The sequence below is a fragment of the Melospiza georgiana genome, chromosome 10, assembly GCF_028018845.1.
Source record: "Melospiza georgiana isolate bMelGeo1 chromosome 10, bMelGeo1.pri, whole genome shotgun sequence".
NCBI lineage: Eukaryota > Metazoa > Chordata > Aves > Passeriformes > Passerellidae > Melospiza > Melospiza georgiana.
In genome coordinates this window covers 8476637-8504314 of record NC_080439.1, presented here as the reverse complement: position 1 = coordinate 8504314, position 27678 = coordinate 8476637, and the positions used below count along the sequence as shown (strand labels likewise).

Genomic DNA, 27678 nt, shown 5'->3' with positions numbered 1-27678 from the left:
CCCTGCATAGTAAATCGGGTTCGGGTTCTGGCGTGCAAAGCCAAGAAAGGGAGCAAAGCCTTCCCTTCGGACACGTTCCAGTGCAGACCCTTGGGCGGAGGGCTTGCCAGGGCTGGAGAAGAGGAGTGATTGTCTGGGGCTGGTGGCCCCAGCCCTGTTGCTGGCTCGGCCTCCCCCGGTTGCTTCCACGTGGGGAACCGAGTTAGGGAAAGCTTCGGACATGTCTGACGGACTCGGCGGACGGGTCAACAGTCTGTGGCCTCGGGGAGGTGAGGGAAGTGAGGATTTGGGGGAAAACAGGGTGAAAAGAAATCCAAGAAGCAGAACAACTCTTCAAACCGATGAGCACCAAGACAGGGTGGGAAGTGGGATGTGCCATCTCTGTCCCATAATCCATCTTCAATATGAAGATGTGTCGCTGCCTCGCCATTCCAGGACAAGGGACGAAAAGCTGGGCTCCCTCAGCATGAGTGCCTTCGATCCAGGGAAGGGCGTCCCGTCCCATCCCGTCCCAGGCGACCGTCCGAGGCAGAGGAGCGCCGTGTGGAGGGGAAAACAGGAAGCTGGGCTGCACCGCAAACTGAACCTTTATGGCAGGTTCCCTTGGTCCGTTCCAATGCAGAGTCCCCTGTGGTCAAACCTGCACTGGGAGCGTCTGGTTCATCTGCAGCCTCATATCCTGAATGCTGCTCAGGATCTTCTTCTGGTGCCCTGCTAGCGTCACCCCTATCCTCAGCAGGTCCCTGCAAGGAAAAGGTGACGACTCAGCCCCCAGCCACCAGCAACATCAACATGTGGCCCTGCCCCACTAGGGCAATGGCTCTATCCATCATTACAGCCCTCTGCCAAGCTCCAGTGCTCCCTCTAACACCAGAGAGGACTGGATGCTGAATCCTGAACCTGAACTCCCTTGGGATTGGACGCTGAATCCCAGTCCTTAATTCAGCCCACATGCACCCAGGTGGGAGGAGGTGGCTGTCAGACTGTCAAATAGGCAAGGGAGAGAGTGCAGCAGCCCCAGTCCCAGTTTGCTCCCTCCTCCCCTCCAAGCAGGGACTTACTCTGCAGTCATCTGTGCCACCAGGTCGAAGGAGGCAAACCCAGCATTGACGAAGTTCTCCTTGTACCGTCCCATTTTGATGGCATCCAGCCAGTCTCCCACGGTGGTGAAGGTGGTGTAATCTGGGACAGTGCGGTCCAAGAGCGGCTGCGAGATGCTAAAGGGCAAGAGAGCCACAGGTCACAAGGAGCAGGGCACAGAGAGGTGAAACTGGAAGCAAGGGATCCCCATTCTTATCCCCTCCCTCCCAATCACTCCAGTGTTCCCTGGAGTTGGGGTAAGTGCTGGCTGGAAACAAGGATGTCACTGACCCAGACTGGACACTGGCGATGACCTTCAGGCTGGCAGCATTGCGGATGAGCTTGTCCAGCGTGTTGACAATCTGTGCAAATTTGGGCCTCAGGTTGCGGTCCCGCACCCAGCAGTCCAGCATCAGCTGGTGCAGTGCAGTGGGGCAGTCCATGGGGGGTGGCAGGCGGTAGTCCTGCTCCACAGCATTGATCACCTGCAGAAAGATAGGCAGAGGCAGGTTGTGAGCCACCTGGCTCGCACAGGCAGCCTACAGCTCCCGGTTCCCACCTCCCCAGAGAGCACTCACATCCTGGTTGGACATGTCCCAGTAAGGTCGCTCCCCGTAGGACATCACTTCCCACATGACAATGCCGTAGCTCCACACGTCGCTGGCTGAAGTGAATTTGCGGTAGGCGATGGCCTCAGGAGCTGTCCATCTGATCGGGATCTTGCCTCCCTGCACGGATACACAGCTCCATGATTAGTGCATCCCTGAGGTGTCTCCCCCCACCCCCAGATCCCAGATCCCTTGTGAGTGTCCCGTACCAGGGAGCTGGTGTAGGTGGGGTCAGCTGGGTCATCCTCCAGGAAGCGGGAGAGCCCGAAGTCAGACACTTTGCAGACCAAGTTGCTGTTGACCAGGATGTTGCGGGCAGCCAGATCCCGATGCACATAGTTCATCTCTGAAAGGTACTTCATGCCAGCGGCGATGCCTCGCATCATTCCCACCAGCTGGATGACTGTGAACTGCCCATCATTCAGCTGCCGGAGGAGAGATCAGAGGGGTTTGCAACACCCTGAACAGATTGAGGAAGGATCCCAGTGCGCTACCACCATCACCTTCCTCCTCTCTAGAGCCACCCCCTTCTCCCACTCACAGCTTAACCCTGGGACACCAGCATGACAATGCAGAGAGATGGAGAAGGGCTCAGAGCTGCTGCCCCCCCATGCACTGCACCCCCCAGCCCAGGGCAGGAGGGGATGGATGCTCACCCGGAGGAAGGAGTCAAGCGCACAGTTCTCCATGAATTCCGTGATGATCATGACGGGGCGGCTCTTGGTCACCACGCCCTCCAGGTGGATGATGTTGGGGTGGTCGAACTGGCCCATGATGCTGGCCTCGCTCAGGAAGTCCCGCCGCTGCCGCTCCGTGTAGCCCACCTTCAGGGTCTTGATGGCCACAAAGATCTCGCGGCGGCCAGGCAGCTTCAGGCGCCCACGGCACACCTCACCAAACTCCCCTGTAGTGGGAAGGAGAGAGGGGAGCAGTACAGTGAGCCACAGGACAGGGTGAGAGGCAGCAGTGTCAGCACCTGCTGTGCCCAGCCCCAGGACTTGCCTGCTCCAATGACCTCCTCAATTTTCACACAGGAGATGTCAATCTCTTTGGCGAATTCCCGGACAGCTTCGTTTGGGTCCTCATAAGTGAAAGGGTCAATGTACACCTTCATACCAGGGGTAACTGCAAGGACAGAAGCCATCACCAGGAGGGACACAGCAAGGGTGACAGATGTCAAGCCCCTTGGCTGGCTGTCAGCCCACCCCTTGTTAGAAAAGGCTGTCCCTTTGCATGGGACAGGAATTGGGAGAGGGCAGCCAGAGTCCATTTGCTGGGCTCTCACACTCACCATATTGCTGCAGCTTCTCTGTGTACTCAGGGTCGGTGTTGTTGCGCTGCTTCCTGCCCAAAGGAGACGAGAGGAGGTGTTCAGTAACCATCCCTTTCCTGATGGGGCAAAGACATTCACTGCCAACTTCCAAATCCCAGCACAGACAGCCTCTGCCAGAGAGCCTTCCCTCTGGCAACCTGTGCACAGAGCCATCCCTCCACCCGAGGTGCGATGGGAGATGGCCTAGTTGTGCTGAGTGCATGGCAGGAGCCTGGGCAGAGCCCAGCTCCTGCTGGGGAAGCAGAGGCACAATCCTCCCACAGGACCCCTGCTCTGGGACCTATGTGTGGCTGGTGCAGTCCTTCACTCTGTGACTGGAGCTGCCAGAGCTCTGCCCACAGGTGAAGGGGAAAGCTCTGTGGCACACATGAGCAACCCCCAAACCCAGATTTGAAGCCCTCCTCCCTGAAAAGCCAGTACCTGAAGCAGACGATGGCAATCACCACCACCACGATGACGAACACCAGCCCAGCAGTGGCCGAACCCACGATCAGAGGCAGCTCCTGGAAAGTCTTGCTGGTGGAACCTGGTGGAGGGACAGGCAGGAATCGAGGTCAGGCTGGGAAAGGAGCAGGCACGGGAGGGCTGGGCAATGGAGGCAGCCCAGTGCTGGTACCTACCGCCCTCGGCAGTGGTCTGGAACTCGGTGGGGAGGCTGTAGCGGCCGTACCCCGCCACGGTGCGCGCCCGCACCTGCACCATGTACCGAGCGTTGGCCTTCAGCCCGTCCAGCCGCACCGAGTTCTTCTGGCTGGTGACTGTGTTGGCGATGCCATCACTCTGGCCTTGCTGTAGGGGAGACGTGGGTGTCACCTTTGTGAAGCCACCCTCCATTTGTTGGCTCCCACGTCCCCCAGGAGCCAGGTTTAGAGGAACCCCCTATGCCATGGTGCTGATGGCCAACTAGAAGGGCTGGAGGAGGGAAAAGGCTGTTCCTGCTTTACCTTCTCCGAGTACTTGATCTCATAGTCCAGAATGATGCCGTTGGGTCTCTCTGGGGGAGTCCATGACAGCGTCATGCTGTTCCCAGTGCTGCTGTGCAGGTGCATTGTCGGTACGGCAGATGGGGCTAGGAAGGAGGGCAGGGAAGGAATGAGCCACCTGCACCAGGTTTCCACCTCCACCATCCCACACAGTGTAGGGAATGCTCTGCCTGTGACCTGCTTGGATAATCTTGGTGGAAAGGCATGGAAAAGCTCTGAGACTCATGGCCTCCCCCAAGTCTCCATAAGGAGGTGTGATCTCAACACCAAGGGGAGCCCCAGAAATAGCACTGAAGTCATGCTTCACCCCATGCCTAGCTGCAGACTGGTCTAGGGAAGGGCCCTGCCAACCCAAACTGGGGCTCCCTCCCCTCCTCCATTTGCCAGGAGCTCTGTGCTCCACCCCAGCAGCAAGACCCGTGAAATCAGATCAGTGCGCAGTGGCTGGAGATTACCAGCACGCTGGAGCGGGGCCAGAGCGGCAGGAAGAAGGGAATGGCAGAGCACTTGGCTGCCTGCAAAGGCTTGGGCTGGTGCTGAGCCTTCCCAGGCACACAGGAGAGAAATCTCATTTCCTTCCTCCTCCCCTCACAGCAGGCACAGCATCTCTGGGGTAGGTCTAGAAGATCCAGAGCTCTCTGGAGCATCTGCCATCCCTAGTCTTCTCCACTTGCATGCATTTTGATCTCATCTCCTCTAGGGACATGCTTTAAACAGAGAAGAGAGTTTACCCAGGGGATTAGATGCAGGCCCAGAGAGCCAGTTAGGCGGCACCACAAAGGATTGCAGCCTCCCAGGCTGTCAGAAAGAAATCTCTGCTCCACTCTGCTCTGTGGAGAAGATGCAGCCCCTGCTCCCTGGTGGCTCCACTGACCTGCCTGGTTGGTGGTGATGTTGACAGAGGCAAAATGGGGAGGGTAGGGACTCTTGTTGGAGATGCCGTTCACGGCCTGGATCTCGAAGGTGTACTGGGTGTGGGCCATCAGGTTGCTGATGTAGATGCGTCGCTCGGTGAGGCCGAGCTGGCGCGGCACGAACTCCACGTTGTCGTCGCAGCGGGTGCACAGGCGCCGCTCCACGCTGCATTTCTTGCAGATGACGTTGTAGAGCAGGTCATCCCTCCCGCCCGTGTCCTGCGGCTCGCTCCACTCCAGCACCAGCGACGTCTCGTTCACGTTGGAGATGACATTGCGGGGGGCTGAGGGGACACCTGCAGGGAAATGTGGGTGTCTTCACGTCCAGCTCTGCCCTGGCATGGGCACAGCACATACCCCATGCCAGACACAGACCCCCATCACCTCCACAGCCGCCCTTGCTCCCCTCCCTGCCCAGAGCAGGACTCACTGGTGCAGGCGCTGTCTGCTGGGTCCGTGTCTGCCCGGAAAAAGCCGTTTCGACAAGTGCAGACCATTGCTGCTCCAGAGGTGGTCCGGCTGTTGGGAGGGCAGGGAGAGCAGGGACCTTCCCCCTGCTTAGATTTGAAGGTTCCTGGGCCGCACGCTGGAGGAAAGAAAACCAGACCTGAGTTATAAAGTGAACCCAGAAAACATTCACTGCTCCCACCATAGCTGGGCAGACTCCTCCTCACTGCCCTGCCAAATCTTTGATCAGGGGATTGAAGACCTCAGGCCTCCTACAAGCCTTTCCACTGCCATCAGCCATGCCCAGGGAATCATGGCAGGGAAGGGTGAGAAAAGTGGGCTGCTGGAAGCACCAGATGGCTCAGGCACAGCTCTGCCGGGAAATGCTGGGCTCCAGCAGCAGGTCTGAGGTGATTGGAGGTGGGAGGAGTTGGTCACCACCAGCAGTATGGGGGACAGAGCAATTCCATCCAGAGCTCCATTCCTCAGTTATGATTCTTCACTGCCCTTCCTAAGGGTCTTACCATACTCCCTTCTCCCTGCTGGGGAAACACGGCTGGGAAGGAAAGAATTCCTCTACAGCACTGCCTGCAGCAGCCCCTACAAGAGGCCTCCACCACCCAAAATCAGCCACTCAGCCCCAAACCTTCCGCCTCAGGCTCTTGAGCCACTTCTCAGTCCCGGGGCGGCGGCACCTCACGAGGTCGGCTCAAGTGGAGCGCTGAGTGAGATGAAAACATTCCTGCAGGTCCTTGGCTGAAGAGCTGCTTCAGCATCACTGCCACCTCCCTCCTCCGCTTCCGATCAGGGTCCTTCAAGGAGCCACGAGTCCTGGGATACGGCCCCATTGGCACCACAAGGTGTTTGTTTGTAATGAGGGGCACGTGAAAGGTTTAACAGCACTTGAGCCGAGGAGCAGAGCGGCCTCGGGAACCTGACCCACACCTCGAAATAGCCTGATTTATCACACTGCTGCCCAAGGAAGCAGATTCTGTGCTCTGTGTTTGCAGCCGGATGAGGTGAGAGAGCCACTGGCGCCGGCTCTGTTCAGCATCACCCTGTTTGCCACAGCTGGGGCAGCATCAGCACCGATGGCCCCGAAGGAGGGCACGTCCTCCTCGCTCCACCACGTTAGGGAAGCTCCCAGGGCAGGTAACCCTGCCACGCCAGCCACACATCATCCTGAAAACAGCAGGAGGTTTCCTGGTGCTTCACCAGGCTGTGGCAAGTGGAAGTTTCCTGCTATGAGGCATCTCCCAACACCCTCTGTGGAAGTTTTCCGGCTGGTTGTGGCCCCACATGGGGCGTGGAGTGCTGTGAGTCACACGCTGCCAGGCCGGCCCCACAGGGACCCGCACACAGCTCCAGGTACTGTCCTGGGTTTGTGCAGGCACCAAGCAGCAGCAAGCCCAAGGGAGAGCAGCCCTTGCAGAGACAGCTGCCTGCTCTCCCAGCCCTCTGCCTGGATGGGTGTCAGGAGCTGCTTCCTGCTCCCAGGGTGTGAGCCTCCCAGCAGTGAGACTCTTCTTTGGTCAAAACAGGACTGACTACATGGCTCTACTAACTCCACTCCTTGACCTGAGTTCACCCAGCCTCTGGGCCTTCCCTTTGGAAATGAAAGCTTTGCCCGTCCCGACTGTGCAGGCTGGAAGGCAAAGCAGTGCACAGATCTGCTCCTTGGCAAGCAATGGGAAGCCAGCAGGTCCAGGGCTTCTGTGTCCCCAGCCTGGGACAGCCAGGCCGCTAGAAAATGTGTCTTTATGTGGACAGCAGAGGCCCAGAGGTCGCAGAGAAGCCTTGGCATAGGCAGACGCACCCGGCTGGAGTCCCGGGCGGCTCAAACTGGGTGGATGCAGATTCACACATAAGGAACCAGATTGTTGAGGAATGAGAGATGACTGAAACCTCTTGGACAGGAATGCTCTGGGCTCAGAAAGCTGCCAAACATGCTTTGGTTATGGAGAGGAGCCCAGATCCATCAGGGACAAAACCCCCTGAACAGGCTTGTTGGGGGGACAGTGAAGCCGGAGCAACCAGAGATTGTGTGAAGCTGACAGCCCAAGCATGGCAAGGCAGCCAAGGACAGCCAGGGGCTTGCAAAGGATGCAGGAGAACATTTGGTCTCCAGCACATGAAGTGCCAGCCGGTGCCCAGTGGGTTACGGGCACGAAGGTGACAGTGGCCTCCCAGACACAGGAGGAAGGGACAGGCAGAGCTGCCCTTCAGCAGCTCCCTGCCACCCCTGAGCAGTGCCCAGTGCAGGCACAAGGGGTGAAGGCCTCTTCTTTGCATCCTTATGCCATCCTGGCAGGAGGGGGACGAGCCATGAACCAGCCCTGTTAAGAAGGGGAAGAGCAGCAGAGGCACTGAGGCCCAGATGCACTCCAGTGTGTAGATTTCCAACTCTGCTTAATAAATCAGAGCATAAAGACCTCGGTGGCAGTGTGACAGCTCTCAGCCGCCACATTTGAAGGCAGTAACCGAGCTGAAAGCTGATCCCAGGTCCCTGGTGGATAAGCCGCTGTGTCATCTCTTCTCTGCAAGAAACTGCCTGTACAACAACCACTGTCTTGGCCGGCACGCTGCGGAACGAGCCTGGGAGCTCTGGAGTGGGAACGTGACTCCATCCAGCCGGAGCTGGGAAGCCAGGCTCCCTTCTCCCTGCCGAGAGCTTTGCATAAGCACTTTTCCTGCTGAAGTGTCCTCAAATAAAATAACAACTCTGAACCTCTGCACACAGATCACATCTCCTGGTGCTGTGCTGCGGTCACTTCTGGGGAGAACATGACAGTCAGTGACAGCCACAGGATAACAGGTCAGGGAACCGAAGCGGAGAGGAGCCGCTGGTTTGATGGCAGGGAGAGGCAGCCTGGCCTGACAGCGGGGATCAGCCACAGAGGGGATTTGTGTGGGGCATGGGAGGGAGGAGGACAGTAACAGAGCCCTGCTGTAAAGCTGCCCCTGCACCCCTATGGGGCATCGCACTCCCGGCATGGCAAACGCGGCCATCCGGCTCTGGCAGCCCCTCCAGGATTTTCATCAGCCACCCTCCTCCAGGGCCTGATCCTGTCTCAAAAAGCTGCAGCACAGAGCTGGGGGAAGAGGGGGGTACTACTCCCAAATACTCTCTCCACCGTGGTGAATAAAGTTCAAGGAAGGGAGCTGAAAAAAACACCGAAATAAAACCCTTCTGCCAGCAGCAGAGAGCAGTGACTCATCCCGTAGGCAGCCTCCATTATTGCATGGGATGCAGGCAAGCAGCAATGAACCACTGTGCATCCCCAAAACTCTGGAGTCCCCTCCCCTTGGAAAGGCAGGGATTGCCACGACACGCTGGAAAAAATCAGCCCCAAACTACCATGTTTCATGTTTCAACCGCTTCCCATTCACTCTACAATATTCCAGCATCCTTCCAGCTATTTCTCTCCCTGTAGGATTGAAGCAGGACGCCTCACCTGAGCCTAGATAAATTAAACTGATCATATCCCTTTGCCCATCAACCCTGTAATTTCTTTAGAGGCAGCAGTCAGGTTTGTTCGGGACGATCTGTGCTTTATGAACCTGCACAGCTCGCTCCCTTCTCGCTGTCGTAAGTGGCTACAGATGGAGCAGAGCTGTGGAAGCAACAGCCTGGCTACAGCCGAGGCGGTAACTCTGTTTTTAAGTCTCTCTTAAAAGGCAGTTATTTAAAATAAAGTAAAATAATCACCCTTTGGGTGAAAATATTTCACACTAGAGCAGTCCAAAAGTGAATGGAGTAAATCTGAAGGGAGAGAGCCTTTGGGGGTTTGAAGTGGCATCCAAGGAACAGGCAACAAAACAATTTTTTTCTTTTTTTTTTTTTAAGAAAAGAAAAAAAAATTCAATAAGCAAAGCTGCCTCTTGAGCCACAGTGGGTCACAGGCAGGACGGCAGGGGCAGATTTCCTCGACTGTGTTACAAGTAACCCATTGTGGAGCTGCCTGGCTGTAAACCGGCAGCTCTCCCTGCCTTCCCTGCTGCTGCCTTTGATCTGGAATCCCGGGCAATTAATCCCAGGCAGTTTCACTTCCTGGGTTTCATGCAGCAAGCCCATGTTGCAATGCAAAGCTGCAAACAGTTGGCAAGTGCAATGCTTGCTTGGCAATTTTTTTTTTTTTTATTTAATTCAGGGTGATGTTTTCATTAGTCACTGATTGCAAGGGAAATTTATTTTTGCAAAAATTCTGATTTTGGCCCCAGCTTGACCTGCGCTTACCTACTGATTGTGTCCAAATGTTCAGTGCCTGGTGCCACGAGAAAAGAAACATCAAGAAGGCTGAGAAATGGGTCTCAGGAAGGTGTGGCGTCATGCTGGACACTGTCACCCCCAGTGCTCCTACAGTTTGGGTATCCATGGACTGCACCACACACATTCAGCTCCCCTCCCAGGTGGGGTGCAGGCTCTGTGGTCCTCCTCCCAAGCAGAGGGGACATGCAAGGAGGGGGCTCATTGCTCACCCTGGCACAGCAGCCTTTCTGCCTTTGTGTGAAGCCAGCAACACAAAGGTGCAAATTCCAACAAATCCATCAGATGTGGAGGAGGAGCATTTTTGGGGAGCCCCTTGACAGCAAATTCCCTGAACTGTTTGGGTGCCTCCTAACGAAAAGGAGAAGGGATGGGGCTGGGGAAAAGCTAAACCCCAGGGGCTGCAGGGTGTGGGGTGTGAGTGCCGTGTCCCCCAGCCCAAAGGCACGCGGGAGCCTTTGCTCCCCTCCCCGGCCAGCAGCTCCTCTTGTCCTCCAAGAGCTGCCTCTGCAGCTCTGCGTGGCAGGGAGTGTGTGGGAAGCGGCACAACCCCCAGAAGGGCCGTGTGCTAATTAAATAAAGATAATGAGGCTGAGAATGAGATGCCAAATCAAATGCTGTGGCAACTCAGGAGTAGAGCACCAGGTACCAGCCTGGCGGATCGCCTTACAAAGCACGCCAAAGAAACTGTCTTCAGCCGGGCAGGATGAGCCCTCTGCTCCCGAGGGACTGGGATACAAGCTGCATTGTAACAGGTCTGAATGTGAGCTCTAATCTTGGCTTGGATGGAGATAAAGAGGAGGAGGAGGAGGAGGTCTTCAAAGGCCACTGAAAGTCTGGGAAAAGGGGGAGATTTACAACAGGGCTTATCCCATCTAAGCAGTAACTGGGTATTGTTATTTATTAAAATGCCATCTGGCACTCTGGAGCGCTGCTCGCCTGCACGGTGAAGCCCCTGCGGGCTCCCTGGGGCAGGAGTGATGAAACCCCAGCTTTGGGGGGCTGCACCACACCTCTGCCCACAACACTGGCTCCGAGACTCCTTGGGGGTGCTGGACTGTGGAAATGGGGTAAGGGAACATCCAGCCAAGAGGAGAAAAGGAGCTGCAGCTCCGGCTTCTCCCGGCCCTTCTTCAGCTGTTTCCACTTAAAACACACGATCATATGGCGGAAAATCTGATCCTAGAGGCGCAGTGCAACTTTCCCAGAGAAACGTGAGGACGCCGCCGCTGCTGCCCAGCGAGGAGGCAGGCTGCTGGATGGAGACGTGCCCGGGGCCCAGCGTGGCTTCCCTGCCTGCTGCAGCAGGAGCTGGGCCTTGGTGGGAAATCAAAGGCGCTGGGAAGCTGCCACATGGGGGTCTGTCCAGCTTGGGGATGTGGAGATGGGACCTTGCCCAGGCTCCTGAGCCTCATCTGAGGAGCTCTGTCCTGCCTTGGGATGCCCCCTCTCAGCTCATCCCTGGTACTGGCTGGAAACTGTCACCTTGTGCCCAAACCCCACTCTCTGCTGGGAAAGAGCCAACATCGTGCATGGTCTAAGATCTCCCAGTCCAAGCAAGAAGGAAAGCAGCTACCCATGAGCATGGACCTCAGTGCAGTTTGAAGTGTGGATGGATGGCTGGCACTGGTGTCCATCAGCTCAGGAGGAGCCAGATTGGTGCTCACAAGAGTCATGCAGGGGCTGTGGCACTGAAGTCAGAGCAGTGCTGGCGCTGATGGTGCTGGAGGCTCTGGATCCCCAGCAGAGCTGAGGCCCTGTGGAGACTGACCTCTCCCTGCCCAGCCACAGCAGCACAGCTGTCAGCTACCCTGCTCCCAAAGCCAGCGGGGAGGCCAGCCTGGCCCGAGCCCCACGTCACAGGCCATCCCAAATCACACGGCCCCTGCCAAGAGCAAAGGGCTGGCGCCAAGCATCCCGTCATGGGCCAGCACAAGGCATCCAGGGCTGGGGGCCCCGCCAGCATCCTGCTCCCTGTGCAATGCCTGCAGCCAAGGGGAACGGCAACCTCTCTGCCCTAAACCCCAGCCACCCCAGGGCAGGGTCCTCCCTGCCAGAGACAGCTCACAAGAAAAAAATCACCCTAAGGGAATGCAACATTCATCCAGACAGATTTTTCCTTACCAACACACCCCAACTGGGGTTAAACAGCAACACCAAAGCTATCGTGGGAGAGCATGGCAGCTGCAGGACTCACACAGAGCTATCTTGCTGCTAGGGCGGCTCTCCATCCCCAACATCTCCATGTGCAGGATATGTTTCCTTCCCTTCCAGCAAGAACAAGGAGCTTCAGATCCGCTGCCTCCGTGCTGGTCCCTACCATCCCTGCTGCAAGCTTTCAGCACTGGCAGGGGGAGCATGCATCAGCATGGCTTCTCCCACAGGGGAGCCCTGCTCACCACCAGGGCTTCTGAACAAGCCTCCGCACAAGCAGCGTGAAATCACACTTGCCAAGAACAATCACTCGGCCCAGCCACGAGCACTGCAGGAGGGAGAAAGGGAAGATGCTGGATACAGCAGCAGCGATGAGAGAGAGGTTTTGGTAATGCTCAAGGGCTTAAATGTGCTGGATCTCTGCTGAGGACCATGCTTTGAGCTGCAGCTCTGTGCAAGGAGATGCATCCCACAGAGGGTAGCACTGCTGGTTGCTCACCGGTGTGTCCCAGCAGACACTGCATGAGTCTGGACCAGAAAGGTTTTAAGGCTTTGGAGTCAAACTGCAGACCAGTCCTCTGAGATACCACCCTGCTCACTCATCAGGGAAAAGCCTCCAAAACCAGACTGAGCTCAACGCAAAATCACCTGCTTCACATCAACGCACCCATGGGGACAAAAGCCACGATCACTCTGCCATGCACATACCTTGGCACTGGGTATCCTTCATGGTGGGCTCATATCCAGCAGCACACGTACACGCTCCCACGGGTACCATCCACTCGCCGTCACCGTTGCAGTACAGCTTGAGGGGCACGGACACCTCCACTGCATTGGGGATGCAGGTGCCCGGGGCGATGACCAGGGAAGTGGGCTCGGCCCCCGTTAGAGTCTCCGGGAAGATAGCAAAGCCAGCAATGGTGTTGGAGCATTTCTTGTAGAAAGCCCGGACGGAGATGAGGGACATGCAGGCTCCCAGGTCTTGGAAGGCAAGGTAAAAACCATTCTTGGAGAGAGGGCCAAAGCTGCGCACCTTGGTGTTCACGCGGCCAGACTCCAGCTTGGAGAAGCTCTCGTCTGGGGCAATTGTATCCACTTTGATATAGGGGTTCTCCATCCAGAAAGGGCTGTTTGCAGAGGCAGAATCCGTATCTGACTCGTAATAGAAGAGGTTGAAGGTCTCTTTGCAGGAGCCAGGGATGTTGGGGATGCTGTTGCAGTCCCGCACAGTGAACTTCAGCTCCACGTAGACGCGCTGGACGTCCTGGCGCTGGATGAATTTGGTACGAAGCCAGTTGTTCTGGTTGGCCTCCCGTACGTTGCACACCTGGTACGTGCGGATAGGGTTCATGGCCTCGTCATAACCACTGACTTCTTCCCACTGTGATTGAGAGGGAAAGGGTTAGATCCCCAGCCAGGGACAGCAGTGCTACGGACACATCGTGAATGGCACAGGGTGGGGGGGAACAGGCAACAGTCAACAGGGAAGAGCAGCAGCTACACCTTCACCTGTCACAACCCTCCTGGTCATCATGTTGACTAAGAGCAACCCAGGCCAGGGACCATGACACTCCCACTCCACTGGCACGGAGTCAAGAGGAGATGGTTTCACAAGGCGAGGATATGCACAGGAGGAAAGGAGAAAGATGCAGCCAGCTTCACAAAGGCAGTGGTGAGCAACTATGATTCCCATGGGGCCAGGGCGCCAGCTCTGCCCTTTGGAGGTCAGGACCAGGGCTGGTTCTAAACTTACCCCTGTCTCCGGATGAGTTGTCCATGCCAACTCAGAGGTCACCCACTTTGTGTCCATCAGGGTCTCTGGAGAGAAAGGAAGGAGAAAAAGAAATAATTGGAGATGAAGGCCAAGATTAGAGGGGAAAAAAAACAGGAGGAGTGGGGGAGAGGAGAGCTGAGCCTGACATTTCTGTGGAAAACAGCAACTTGGGGGGTGAGACGTGGTGGGAGGAGGGGGGAGCGGCGCAGACAGACTCCAGATTTCTCTTCTCCTGTCAAGAGAACAGGAAGAGCGAGGCGTCCCTGGAGAGCTGTGCTGGAGGAGGCAAGCGGCAGGACGAGGAGCTGGCCAGGTGGCAAGGGGGAGATGGGGACAAGCTGCCATCCCCAGCCACTAGCACAGCCAAACGTGTCCCCCAGGCAGTGCAGGGGTGCCAAAGGAGGAAGAGCGGGCGCCCCTGTCCGCACCCTCCCCCTCTGCTTTGGCAGGGCGCGTATTTAATGTGGCTGGGGTTGAAAGGGCCCGTTCCCATGACAGGGCGGTGCGGGCCAGGCAGGTTTATCCAGAGGAGGAGGGACTGGCAGGCTGCTCTCCCAGAGACGCCCCACATCACTCATTTTACAAGAGGGGAGAAGAATTTGACCGTCTGGCCAACATTCCTGGAGCAGACTACAAGACAAACCACCCCGGCAGCATTCCCCGAACAGCCCCAGCCCCAGCCTTGGGGGAGCGAGACGCTTGTCTGGGAAGAGCTGCAATTGCAGGCAGCTGTCGCTAATCCCAGGCAGAGCCGCGTGGCTCCGCGCGAGCACCACGCGCAAAAAGCAGCAGTGAAACACAACCATGAGAGCACACTGCCATGCTCAGGGGCCAACGGCCCCTCTGTGAGCTGCTGGCCTGCGAGCTCTACTCCAGGAATGGCCCTTAGGCTGTCTGGAGGGGAGCAGGCACACCAGCACCCCGGGGGTCCTCTGAACCTTCTTTTGCCTAGGGAGGGTTTGGTGGAAGGGGGATGCAAATGCCTGGACACCCTGGTGTGCTCAGGGGGGCTCTGCTGCCTGCACCAAGCAGGACCCAGGACCAGGGCCAAAACACCTCCCTGATGAGGGCATCCCCCTCCCCAGCCACAAGTATGGCACCATGTGAAACCCTGTGCAGCTCCCCAGGCACTGCCCATCCATCCATCCATCCATCCATCCATCCATCCATCCATCCATCCATCCATCCATCCACTTCTCAGCCCACCCGGGCTCAGGAGGAAGGGCAGGGAGCCATGGCTCTCCTAGACCCAGCAGTGGGCTGGGAACCGCTCACTCTCACTGGTTGGGGCACATGGACATGCCAGGGCAGCTCAGCTGTGCCAGCACCATGGCTCAGCCCCACAGGCTGTTTCAGCTTCTTTCCTTCCACCCCAGGAAAACCTCAGGCTGACCTAGGCAGGGAGGAAGTGTGGAGGAGGAAGGAAGCATTCACGCATCGCAGGGTTTCGGATGAAGCCCGACTGGAGGTAAACACGTTCTTCCCGTGTCCCACCCTGGCGAGACCCGCCAGCAGCTCTCAGGCCAGCACCCACAGGCAGGCTGGCAGCACAGGCTGTGGGTGCCACCACGGCACAGATAAACAAGCACGTCTGGGGACACGTGGGCTCTCTGACCTCCCCTGTGGCTTGCCAGGTTCCCAGCTGGGCCAGCGAGCTTGCTTCTCGCCCAGGCTGTTTGCCCAGAGCAAACACAAACACAGTCCCATTGTGGCCTGGTGGCACTAGCAGTGGGCATGGCACTGGGGACAGAGGGAGGAAAACCTTTCATGGTGCCACTCCCCACTGGTAGAGGTGCAGAAGGGCAGCATCTATATCAGACTCCAATGCAGAGATGGTTGCTGGGCAGGGGTTATTTGCTGTTTCTCAAGAACACAAACTAGGGGCATCTGGCAAAAACAGGGAGAGAAGGAAGAAGCCCTCTGTCAAGCAGGTTATGCAGGAAGGGTGGGACACAGGATGGGCAGAATGGCTCTGTGCACCCAATAAGGCAACTTCTGCTCAGTCCCAAGGCACTACCTGCCCAGGGGACACAGCAAGCCATCATCTCTCTCCCTTCCCATTTCCCACACCATCAGTTACTGAACCCCAGCAGGATCCCAAGTGTGGCTTTGCGCAGCCACAAGACCACAGGAGACACTGCTGTGCTTCCCAGACCCCTGCATGGTGGGCAGGCAGTGCCAGATGATGGGGGAGCAGGTTCCAGGAGGGGGCTGCCCACACCTCTGCGAGGGACAGGCCCCGTGCTGGCTGCCCTAATAAGGGCACAGCGGTGCTGAGGGCCCAGACACGCCGCGCTGGCGGCGAGCAGAGCCAAGCGTGTGCTCAGCGCTCACAGTGCGGGGCTGCCAACTCCCGGGGCAGAGACTCTGCAGGTCCAGCCAGCGCAGGGCCAGCTGGGGGTGTTCCTGCAGGAGGAGCGGGGAAGGGATGCCCTGCGTTCTCAGGGCTGGGGCTGCTGATGGATGAGCGGCTGTGGCGGTGAGTCAGGCTGGGGAGATGGGGATCTGGGTGGCAGGGTGTGCCCGCAAATAGAGTGACACAAGGATGCTGTGGCAAGCCACAGCATAGCATGGACTGACCAGACCATAGTGGGTGTTTGATTCCCAAACCTGTCCAGGGGATGCGGGAACCCTCCTGCACAGCAGCAGGCCCCATGTAGGAAGCCCTTGCCATGGCAGCTGTCCCCTCCAGCAGCGTCCTTCCCCTTGAGTGTTGGCCGTGGGCAGAACCTCAGCTTGGACAGGAGGCTCGCTGCCTGCATCCTAATTTGGCAGCATCTGCCATCTGACCAGCAGAGGAGAGAAAAACTGACAGAGCCAAGCCGGCTGTTGGCGTGAGAGCCACGTAAACCACACAGAGAGAGCGGGGAGGGGAAATAATAATGATAAAAAAATATTCACTGAGCAACTCAGCTAAAGGAAACAGGCTGAGCAGAGAGGGCAGAGGGGGTTTCCTGCAGCCACAGGAGTGACCCAGGTGGGGTCAGTGGAGCCTCCCAGACCCCTGCAGCCTGCCATTGTGAAGGTCATGGGTGGAAGGCCCTACGGGCTGCTGTGCTGCATGGTCCAGGGGCTGGTGGCACACGCCAAGCTGAGCTGCAGAAACTGCTCCGAGCCCTTAAAGGTGCCGCAGAGCTCTCACCATGACCTGGCCCTGAATTTGGTCCTCTCTTCCAAAAACACTGGGGCACACCAAGCACTGGTCCCCCTCAAAAGGACGTGTGAGAGGGCATGTTTGGGCTGGGGAGCCCAAGCACTGGGCTTCAGTGGTTCAGGATCAAGCAGCTGCTCTCTTCCTCTGGCCCATGGTGCCAGAGGGGGGTTGAGAGGTGTCGCTGGTGATTTCCCAGTGTGGTTCAGGTTTGCAGGTGCTGTGGAGGGACGTGAACGGCGTCAGGGCTGGCTGAACAGTGAGTCAAAGCCACTTCAATCCCGCACAGCACAGCAAGAGCCTGGTCCCATTAGTCAACGGGAAATTAGCTCCCAATTTTGCCGGCCTGGGAAGTCACCCTAAGGCCTGCTTTATCACTGTCTGCAGCGCTAGGAGTTGTCCTCTCCTTACCTTCAGCTGGGCAAAATCAAGGCAAGGAGAAGGAGCCCAACTATGGTCAGCAAGTGCAGCCAGCCAGGCTTGACTCCACACAGAAGCAGAAGTCCCAAGGCAGAGTGGGATCCCAGGACAGGGAAAGATTCTTACTCCTTGGACAGGGCTGTGAGCATCGTTCTGGCTGCCTCCTCCCTGCCCTGCACGTCTCCTCCCAAGCACACCCTGAGCTGCAAAGACAAGCAGTCCCCTACCAGCAGCCCTCCCATCACCTCCGCAGAGGCCCAGCAGTTCACTAGGTGTTTGAAGCCCTGGCAAGGACCCATCTGGAGCCGGGGACCTCTCTCTCGCGGTGCTGAGGCTCAGGAATGCGGCATGCATGGTCTGAGGCCAGCGAAAACGTTTGAACTCCCCCCTTAAGAGGCCCAGAGAGCCCGTCTCGCGCTGTTGAGCGGCAGACGCGCGCGGCAGCGATGGCTGAGCCAGAAAAGGGGGGGAAATATCAAAATTCTTTCAAGATGAAGCCACTGGGGAAGACTCAATCCTCTCCACCAATAAGCTCCACTTTGAACGCTTTCCCCTTAGAATACGTGGACTGATGGCTTTTATCAGGGTACACTGGCAATATAAGATGCCAGCTCTTTGGCCCAATGAGGAGAAGGCAGCTCATGCAAGTCCAGAGCATCCTGGAAGAAGGCAAGGGAGAAGAGTTAGTAAAGACACCCACACAGCCTTGCTGCAAACAGAAGAACCTGTTCTGCAACGTGCCCGTGCTCTCTGTGAGCTATGCACACCATGGCACCATGTCTGCAGGAGCTCAGCAAGGGGCAAGTGGCCTGGACCAGCCTTATGTGGCCCCTTGCCCCACACTGAGCTCCTGCAGATGCCATCAATGGCTGGACCATTTGCCCCAGGATATGGCTTGGCTTCCACCATGGTGGCTGCTAACAGTGGTGCCAGGTGCCTTTTTTCCCCCTCACTGCCATGCTTTTCTCCTCTGGAAGGAAAGCTAGCTTGTTTAGAGATGCACTTTTAATCTTAGAGACTGCCTGCTATTCAAAAAGCGACCATAAGGGGCATCTCTGCATATTTTAATTTCTTTCTCAGTTTTGAAGATAATTACACCAGGAGTGAGTGGCCTTGCGTGCTCCCCATTCAAGCACCTATCGGTACAATTAATCCCAGCACTGTTCTGAGCAGCGGCACAAAGGGCCTTTGGTGTAAGGTCCTTTATCTGGGAACAAAGAGCTGCCTGTGGGAGAGAACCTGAGGTTGCACTTTTCCCGCTGACAAGCGTTCCGTACACAAAAGCTGAGCCACAGGAGCGCCCTGTGAGCGCATCAGGTCCGGGAGACCCCGCAACACGTTTTCTTGAAGCATGTGGCTCACCCAGATCCCTCCTCCTCCTGGAGGGTTCTTCCCCCGCTGACCCCAGCTAAACCCTGTAGCCATCCTGCTCCCAGGCAGGGGATGTCCCTGCTCCAAGGCCAGGGGACTCCTCATGCTGCCTGCATTTGGGAAGCTCTCCCATGCCGCTCAGCCCACGTGGATGGAGCACAGCACAGACAGAGCTCTGGAGCACAGGAGGTGGCGTGCTGGGAGGTTTCGGCACTTGGCAGCCCCTTGTGCCGGAGCTGCACTGCAGGGAGGAGAGGCTCTTGCTGATGCAGCCAAGAGCCAGGAGAGCAGGGAGGAAGGCTGCAGCCAGCGTGGGAGGTATCAGGCAGGGAACCAGCAGGCACCCTCGGTGGTCAGGGGGTACCCGCGGTGGAGGTGCCAGGCATGGGGTTTGTGAGCCTGGGGAAGGTTCTGGCAGGAACTATTTGCTAGTTCTCTCTGCAGGGATGGGAATGGCAGCACTGCCAGCATGCTGTACAACTCACATGCCTTCATTCTCCCCCAGGAATCCCATCTCTGCCAGGGACCCCCTGCACACCCCCTAGTGCCCAGCGCAAGGCCAGGGGGCTGTGCTGGTCCCACCCTGGCCCTCCCCGACTGTCAGGCCGGGCAGGCCAGGCAGTGCGGTTCAGCCCAAGGGAAGGGCTGGAGCACTCCCTATCACCGCCCACGCTGGGAACCTGTCCTTATGACAAGCAGGGCGCCTGCTGCTCCCCAGCGCCGAGGGGGGAGACGCGAGGCTGCCGTGGGAGCTGGCCCCCCACCCCAGCCCTCGCCAGGGGGGCACGGGGGCTCTGACCCACATGCCCACCAACGTCCACTTGTCCCAGGTCCAAGGCAAGCCAGCAACTTGTCAATGAGCTGGGAACAAAGGGAAGAGAGGAGGGGAAGAAAGAAAAAAAGGGGCCTGTATCACAGCTGTGGCCCTTCATGCCAAGGGCGTTTGGCCCATCATCAAAGGGGATTGGATTTGCTGAGGCAAATGATGACACATCCACTTCAAGCGGGGCAGGTTCTGCCTGCTGCTGGAGGCGAGCCATCGGAGTGAAGAAGTACTGTGGGCACTTAATAATAGACTCATTATTTCTGCATTATGGCAGGGCCCAGAGGCCCAAACTGAGATTAAGGCCCCTCTGCGCACACAGGGCACATGCACACACCAAGCCAGGCAGCCCCTGCCCAGAGAGCCCAGCCAGAGGTGGGCAGCACTGCCAGTCCTGGCATCACTCACCACTGCCAGTTCCAGCCCTGCCAGAACCATGGTAAGCTCACAGCAGGGCCCGTAACTCCAATTCCAACGATGCTCCAAGGATGCATCCTTCATTTCCCAATCCCACACCTACACTGGGGTATTAACCTCAAGCCAGGAGACGGTCCCATGGCTCTGAGCCACTGGCCTACTGCATCTCTCTCACAGTCCTCCCCATCCAATTCCAATGTCCTGCACCTTCTGCATTGGCCAGATCCAGATTCCAGATGAGTGGGAGCTGCCTGGCACATGGGGTGGAGGGGGATAGGAATGCTCCCTCCATCCAGCCCTGCCCTGTCGCCAGCCCACCATCCGCTAACTGGCTGGAGAGGGTTTTCCGGCCACGTGCTCCTCACCAGGAGCTGTTTCCTGATGGCTGCGAGACAGACTGAAGCATGTGAGAGAGGACAGGTGCCAGCTCTGCAAAAGGCAGATCAAGTGGCAGCGGCTGGGATGCAGGGAGGAATGGGTGCTCCCTTCCGCCTGGTCACGCACTGGATCAAGGCAGGAAGAACGGATTTCTGCCGTTTTATGAGCAGAGCCATGCCAGGCCGGGCTCCAGCACCCGCCAGCATCACACTGTGTGCACCCCCTTCTAAACCACAGCACTTGGAGCCTCGGACTTCTGCAGGACAGCAGCTTCTGCCCTCCAGCTGCACGCCAAGGACACGTGCAGCCCGCTGCCCAAAGCCTGCCAGGTCCCGCTGCCAGGCCCTGGTCCTGCAGAAAGGCTGTACCAACACTGGGAGAAAACGGGAGCCAGCTGCCCGAGCCCAGCCCTGCACTGCAATTACTGTTCTATTAATACCACGGGGATTTCGGATGTCAGAGCCCAGCGTGCTACGCCAGGGTCAGCCTGGCCAAGGAAGAGCTGCCATCCCTGCCCACGTGGTGGATGTGGATGTGCCTTGGTACTTGCTGCTTCAGCCTGCCTAGGGGGAAAAGATGCTTTTGCTGTGCCAGGCTGTGTGCAAAGGGGAATGGACAGATCCCACAGACAGCCTCTCAGCCTTGCTTGCTGCCAGACTGCCCACTTGGGACAGGAATGTCCCTGCCTGGCCCAGGGGAAGGGGCTGCCCTCTGCAGCTCTCTGCCATACGGACAATATGACCAGCTGTGCCAGGCAGGCAGGAGCTCTAGGGCCAGCAGGCAGGACAGATTTATAGGTCGCCATCCCCAGCAGGAATGGCCATGCTGCTGTCCTCTGCTGCCACAGAAATAACTCATCTGATCAGAGGATGCCAGACCTGTTCAAGCCACAAATGCCATTGACTAGGACACGGGCAGCAAATCAGCCTGCAAAGCCACCCTTGTTTCCAGAACATGTTATGATGGGGACACTCCTGCCACTTCTCTCTGTGACCCCACTGCCCTGTGGCCATGGTTTCATGGGCCAGGGGTCCCCATGGGGCCACCAAGCTGAGCTGGGCTGGTACGGGTGGATGGAGAGCCCCTAAGTCCCCAGGGGACCCAAGAAAAGGCGGTCGGTACTGCAGACCTGCCTCCGCAGGGCAACTGCTTGCGTCAGGCTGAGATCCAAAAGGCCCCTCTCTCCCTCCAGCTCTATTTTTTTTCCAGGTTGTACTTTTGGAAAGTGCCCAGAGAAAGAGTAATGATATTTAAAAGAAAAAAAACAACCACCCCTTCCCCAAAAAAGGTTACTCCGTGCACATCCAAAGGCTCGCCCCACAGACGGGTAGCTTGGCTGCCAAGCTCCATCCCATCCCGGCAGCGCAGAGTGGGAGTTTCTGCCAAGATCTCCCTCCTCTCTACTGCCTGGGGCAGTTACCCAAATCTCCGCGCTGCTCTCTGCTCACTTCCTCAGCTCTCTGAGAGCACCAAGCCCATCTGGAACTGCTTAAACCCAAATACTGCCCCCCCTCCCTCCTCCACCTCCCCCACCCCCAAAGTCAGATTCTTCCAAAGTTAAAACAAGCACAGAGTCAGGAGGGGGTGCCGGGCCGGGCTGACTCGCTCCTTCATTTCGGTTTAATTTCTGGGGAACTAGAATAAATCTGTTCCTGGCGATCGTTCAAGCCCTGCACATTTTTCTCATTAATAAAAAAAGGCCTTGGATAGCATGCCGCGTGTGCGTGCCCCCCTCCCTGCGGGGTCCCCCTGCGCCCCAGCCCTTCCTGGGCAGGCACTGAGCACCTGAGAGACGCAGCACTGGGCTCAGGGGACGTGGGGACAGCAGTGTCCCTTCCCTGGGACAGGGATGGATTTGCGCAACAGCCACACCTCACAGAGGAACAGGGAGGCTCAAATCCCCCTGCAGCAGCTGCTGGGCAGGAGAATCCTGGGGGAGGGCTCCCCTGGGAGGGGACATCCCACTGCCCACCCCTGCAGCCCCCGCAGGGCCCCCGGGGCATTCCTGGGGAGGGGGCCCAGAAACAGGTGTTTGTCAACAGCTCCTGCCACATGCATGAGAAACGCCAGGCCCCGCAGCGCAGCGGGGCTTAGCAATGGGCAAAAATAAAATAAAGAGAGTCCCCCCAGCAAAACCCTCCCCCCTGTCCCAGCCGGGGACCCTCAGCCAGCACACGCTGGCACGTGCGTGGAGAGCGGCCATGGGCCGGATACTCGGCCCTGCGCTGCGCTCCAGCCTCTTCTCAAGATGGCTCCCGCTCCTCTTCAGCGGGGCGGCCATGCGAAGACAGCACTGGGCTTGCTACCTCCCGGCTCAGGCAGCACAGGCCGGAGGGCTGAGCTGCACCGAGGGGAAGGTGGGCACCAGGGGAGGGATGCAGCCCCTCTGGGAGTGGTGGCAGTGTGGGAAAGGCATGTGGCCCTCCAGAAAGGGGATGTTGCCCCTCTCCCAAGCTCAGCGCCATGACTGCTCCGTGGCGATGCTGAGGGTGGGTGACCATGGTCCCCAGGTGTAGGAGGATGAGGCTTCACCAACAGTGCCAAGCCTGTCCCGTCACAGGCAGGATGCCCACCTGCCTTCCCTACAAAATGGCTCCCACTGGAGCCTCAGCTCTGCGAGGGAACAGCCCATGCCCCACAGCCAGCACCGCCCAGCCAGAGCACAGGGCTGGGCTTGGAGCAACAACAACAACAAAAATGCAATAAAAAAAACCAAAACATGACTTCAAATGGGATGGTCCCAGTCGGGTGGGAGTGTCACTGCAACAGGCTGCCTGGCCTCCAAGATGGCAGCCAATCCCTTGGGGCATGGGACTCTGCAAGGAGATTCCTGCCCATGGAGGGGCACCACCATCCCCCAAACGCTTCATGGGAACATGCTGGACCCAGAAACAACAGCAGCTCATTATGGTTTCAACCACTGAGAAGCTTGCGGCAACGGCAACCACCAGCTCCACCACAGCCCTTGGGTAGAGTCCCCCCTTTCCCAGGGTTCTCCTCCAGGGGAGGCTGACACCCACCCTGTGGTCTGCACCAGCTGGGAATGGGGATTCCGACCCCGGGGCCACCCCAGCACCCTTCCCCCAGCGCGGCTCCCAGGCGGAGACGCTTAATCCCGACAAACCAGTTTGACTCAGCACAACAGGAACAGCTACAATTTTAAAAACATGCAAGTCTGTGATTCAGATTGCTGGGGCTGTTTTAATTAAACGCCAAGCTCCTCTGCTCCAGCGGCAGCAGCAAACGGCTCACGGAAAGAAAATGCAACAAACTGGTTTCCCCAAATATCTCTTGCAGTAAGTCATCATAACAAAACAAGGAGTTTCGGTTCATTCCTTAAAAACCAGAGGCCGCTATTCCCAATTGCAAGGGCTGGGCAGGCATGGCCTGGCAGCCACAGCCTCGCTGTACACTGAGGGAGAAATGTGGGGCTGCAAACAGATCCCGGTGCTCCAAGTTTTCCCTCTCCCCAGCTCTCCGCATGCTCCGCCTGACACAAAGGAAAGCCCTTCTCCTCCCCTCCTCGGCAGCACGGACGGCAAGGCTTCCTCGAGTGCAGCTTTTACCGAGGAACAGGAGATTTAATGAATCCAGCGAGTGTTGCAGAGCCCCACGATCTGCTTTCCCTCACAGCCCTACCCCAAGCACCCATAAAACAGCAGGGCAAACTTCACCCATTGCCCCACCAAGAAACATGTCATTTCTGTGAAAAGTAATTAAACAGAAAGCAAATCTCTCTGCCAAGAAAATACCAGGCAGCTCCAGCAAAGGGGTCAATTAAGCAGGGGTTTGCCGGTGCAGAGAGGAGCGTGGTCAATCTGTGTGACACCCAGTGGGGTCTGGGGGGTGTCACTGGGCAGAGCCGGTGAAGAAACTCCCCCCTAGAAATCTTGCTGCTTTGTGGGGTTTGGCTATTTCACTAGAGCCCAAGTCTGCTCAGGACTACGTGCAACAAACTGCAGTGCTTCTGCATGGGAGTTCACAGGGAAGCACGTGGGAAACTCCAAGTTTAAACGGAGTCCTGAATCTGGAGAGGCTGCTCAGAGCAGGAACAGTCTGGGAGAGTGGCTCCTAGGGAGAGCAGGTCCCTGTCCCAGCCTACCCGCACCCCCAGGGCGACAGGCAGATCCAGTCTGTGGCTGTCCATGCTCCCTTGGGCCAGGGTGTTTTGAAGCCTGGGGTTTTAGCCCTGGATGGTCGGCAAGGGCCCGGAACGCGGCACATTCCCCATGCTGTTCCACCGCGTCCGCTCCCCACAGGGCCTCTGCTCCCACAGCCCCGCTGGGACAAACTTCTCGGCTCAAACCCCTGCGCTGGAGAAAGGATCCGCTGTTGCCCCTGGATAGAGCATTCCTTCTGCAGCCGGCCCGGGGACTGCTGAACCGGAGAAGAAAAACACATTGTGACTTCAAACAGACCCAGCGCACTTACAGGATCTGGAGAGAAACCATTTTCTCCTCGGCAGCACAAAGCCCTCACTGAGCTGCTGCCGAGCGTGGCTTTTCTCCTCCACCCCCGTGGGGCCTTGTAAAGAAACCCAGCTCCCCGCCATCCCCTGGGGAATGGGGAGCGCCATCCAGCCCCAAAGCCCCCTGCCCTTCCAGCCCGGCACCAGCCACAAGCCCGGCCCTTTGCACCTCGGAGGGGACGGTAAAGTGGCCGGGTCTGGGGACTGCTCGCTGCTGTTGTCTGCAGGACGTGCGTACAGATTTATGGCCACGCCAGATTTATGATCAGCACTAAAATATCCAAACAAACGTGCACATGAGATTTACAGTAACCTCTGGAACGCCCCAGTCCCCGTCAGGAAGCAGCGGTGAGCGTGGACAGAAATGCCAAACGTAGCAGAAGAGCGGGAGCTCGCTGACCCTGATGCGAGCAGCGGCTTCCCTAAGCTGCAGAGGCAGAAGCCTCTCCAGGCCAGCTGCAACTTTCCCTCCAGCTCGAACAAGAGCAAAGGGAAAAAAAAAATTAAAAAAAAAAAAAAAGAAGAAGAAAAAAAAAAGAAAAACAGAAAATCCCACGAGGAATCAGGGCCAGCCCAAAAACTGCTGGGCAGCTGCCAGCCAACCCTGAAGTGGTCCCACCGGGCTGGCACCCAGCTGGGCCCTGACCTCTCAGACGGTGCGTTCAACCCCTGACCCCTCCACACATTTGGGAAGCTGAAAAAACCCAGTGACTCCTCAGCAGGGCCTGTTTATTTTCTCTCCATCCGTCTCGTTGCACTGCTCCATCCCCAGACGGCAGCGGGGGAGAGGCAGGAGGGACTGTCCCCAGGTGATACACACCGGTGCTGCCAGCCCCCACGCCAGCTATCCTTCCCAAATTCCTAAACCGCTGATGGGAAGCAGGTTGCGAGAGGCTAGCTGCGAGCGTGGGGCCCCACCGGGCTCCCTGCCCACAACTTCATCCCCCGGCACCTCTCCAGAAGGCAGGGATGCCCGGGCGGGTGCTCCCCATCCCGCGAGGGCTGAGTGCCGGGGGCTTCTGCCTTCCCCTCCAGCCGCGGGGTTCCCGCTGAGCCGGGAGCTCACGGAGCCGGCAGGCCCACAGCTCTGATTCCTACAGCCTACAAAGGACGAGGGGTTTAAATTTTTTTTTTTCCTTTTAAAGAAAAAAACAAAAAAAAAAGGAAAAATCGCACGGAGCGAGGACGAAAAGGAACGCGGACAACAAGCAGCCCCCAAACTTTCTACAAAGCCCAAAGCTAGAGGAAAGACGTCCCCCAGGCACCGCAGCGGGGGAGGACTCCTGCCCACGGCCACCCCCGGCGCCGCGGCCCGAACCTCGCAACGCGGGGCGACGGCAGCGGGAGCCCGAAGCACGACGCCGCCTGCGAGCAGCCCCGCCGCCCCCTGCCCGGGCACGGCACCCACAGCTCCGCTCCGATGGGGGATCTCCCTTCCCTTCCGTCCCTCCCTCGCCAGCCCCCTCCCGCCGCTCCAGCAGAGGGTTCGGTTACCGGACACCGGAACGCCGCCGCCCCGGCACTCCGGCTGGAGCCTCGCACACTTTGTGCCAAGACAAAAACCCGTCCGGGCCCCCCTCTCCTCCTTCTCTCCAGTGCGACCCGCCTTGCCCGCTCGGGAGCCCCCGGTACCCAGCGGGGCCAAAAGCCTCTTTCCTCGCTCAAAGCTGCGGGCGCAGCGGCGCTGCCCCGCGGACCGGGGCTCACTTTCCAAGGGGGAGAGAATTACTCCCCGTTCTATTCCCAACTCCATCGGAGCTCGAGGGTGGGCGAGCCGCGGAGCGCAGACCCGCTCGGGGGTAGATGCGGCACGCGTGGTCACTCGTCCCGGAGGTCCCACGCTGGAGCCTCGGGGGTTAAGGCAGGGGGCGCGGCGAGCCCTGCCGGGGAAGGGATGGAGCCGGACACGGCACACGGACACTCCTTCCGCGGCCCCACCAGTTCTGGCACGCCAAGAGCTTCCACTGAAAGAAATATTAATTTTCCAGCCCTCTCGGTCGTGGCAAAAAGCCTCGAAACGTGAACCGAGTATCCAAAGAGGCGCCGCTCCCTGCCAGCAGCCGTCGGCCGCGGATGCCGCGGCTCTGCCGCGCCGGGCTCGGTTCCACGGGGCGTTGACTCTGAAACCTACTGAGGGCGGCTGAGCGCTGGGAGCGGGACTGCGGCGAGCGCTCCGCGGGTACAACCGGGCATCCGCGGCGCGACGGCGAGTCGCGCTGAGCCGCGACGGGCCTGGGACATCCCGGAGGATGCGTGCACCCGTGCGCGGTCGCTCGGGCCCCGGTGCGGCGGACGGGCACGCCCGCCCGGTACTCACCCTCCAGAGCGCGGCGGCCACCGGGGAGCAGCAGGAGCAGCAGAAGGGGGAGCAGCGGCGGCGGCGGCGGGGGGGCCCCCGGGCGGGCCGCGGCCATAGCGGGGGCGGTGCGGGCGGCCCCGCCGGGCAGTCCCGAGCTCGGCGCCACGCGCGGCTCCTCTCGCCGCCGCGCCACGCTCGCGCTCTGGCGCCGCCGCCGCCGCCGCCGCTGCTGAGCCGAGCGGGGCGGGGCCCGCCCGCCAATCACCCCGCCCCTGGCAACCCGGCGCCCCTGGCGACGGCGAGCGCGGCGCCGATTGGGCCGTGCGGCGGCGGGGGGCGGAGCCTCCGCGGAAAGATGAATCGGAGGGGGCGGGCACCGGCCGGCGCGCCCCCCGTGGCCCCGCCCCCTGGCGCGGCAGGCGCAGGGCGGGGAGCGCGCCCCACCCAGCGGCCGCCCGCGGAACTGGGCTCTTAAAGGGGCCGCGCTCCCGCCTGCCCCGCACAGCCTCGGCCCGCGCCGCCCCGGCCCCCGCCCCTCCGCGTGCGGGTGAGTGCCTGAGCCTGGTAGAGTGGGTGATGAGGGGACCGTGAGCCCCTCTGTGCCACAGTACTGGCAGCCTGGTTTACCTGGCTGTGCCACCCATTGCCATCCCATTCTCTACTGTCCCATTCCGTCTCTCACTCATCCCACCCTTGGCCAACCCATCTCACCCCATTCTCCCTCAGCTCATCCCATACATCCCATCCTGCTCCACTCATTCCATCTCATTGTATCATACGCCTCCCTACCT

At 58.7% G+C, this 27678-nt stretch overlaps 1 protein-coding gene across 1 annotated transcript; it reads right to left on the bottom strand.

Annotated features, from left to right (window-relative positions):
* On the bottom strand, window positions 1–26972 carry EPHB3 (EPH receptor B3). Its single transcript, XM_058031132.1, has 16 exons — window positions 26906–26972; window positions 13540–13604; window positions 12495–13167; window positions 5349–5504; window positions 4879–5214; window positions 3966–4090; window positions 3642–3810; window positions 3442–3547; window positions 2980–3032; window positions 2691–2813; window positions 2345–2592; window positions 1898–2113; window positions 1659–1808; window positions 1372–1565; window positions 1062–1217; window positions 1–743 (listed from the first exon to the last, which is right to left on the bottom strand). The coding sequence occupies exons 2-16, from the start codon at window positions 13594–13596 to the stop codon at window positions 635–637; spliced, it is 2871 nt and encodes a 956-aa protein (XP_057887115.1). The 5' UTR covers window positions 13597–13604; window positions 26906–26972; the 3' UTR covers window positions 1–634.
* Between the last annotated feature and the right edge of the window lie 706 nt (window positions 26973–27678).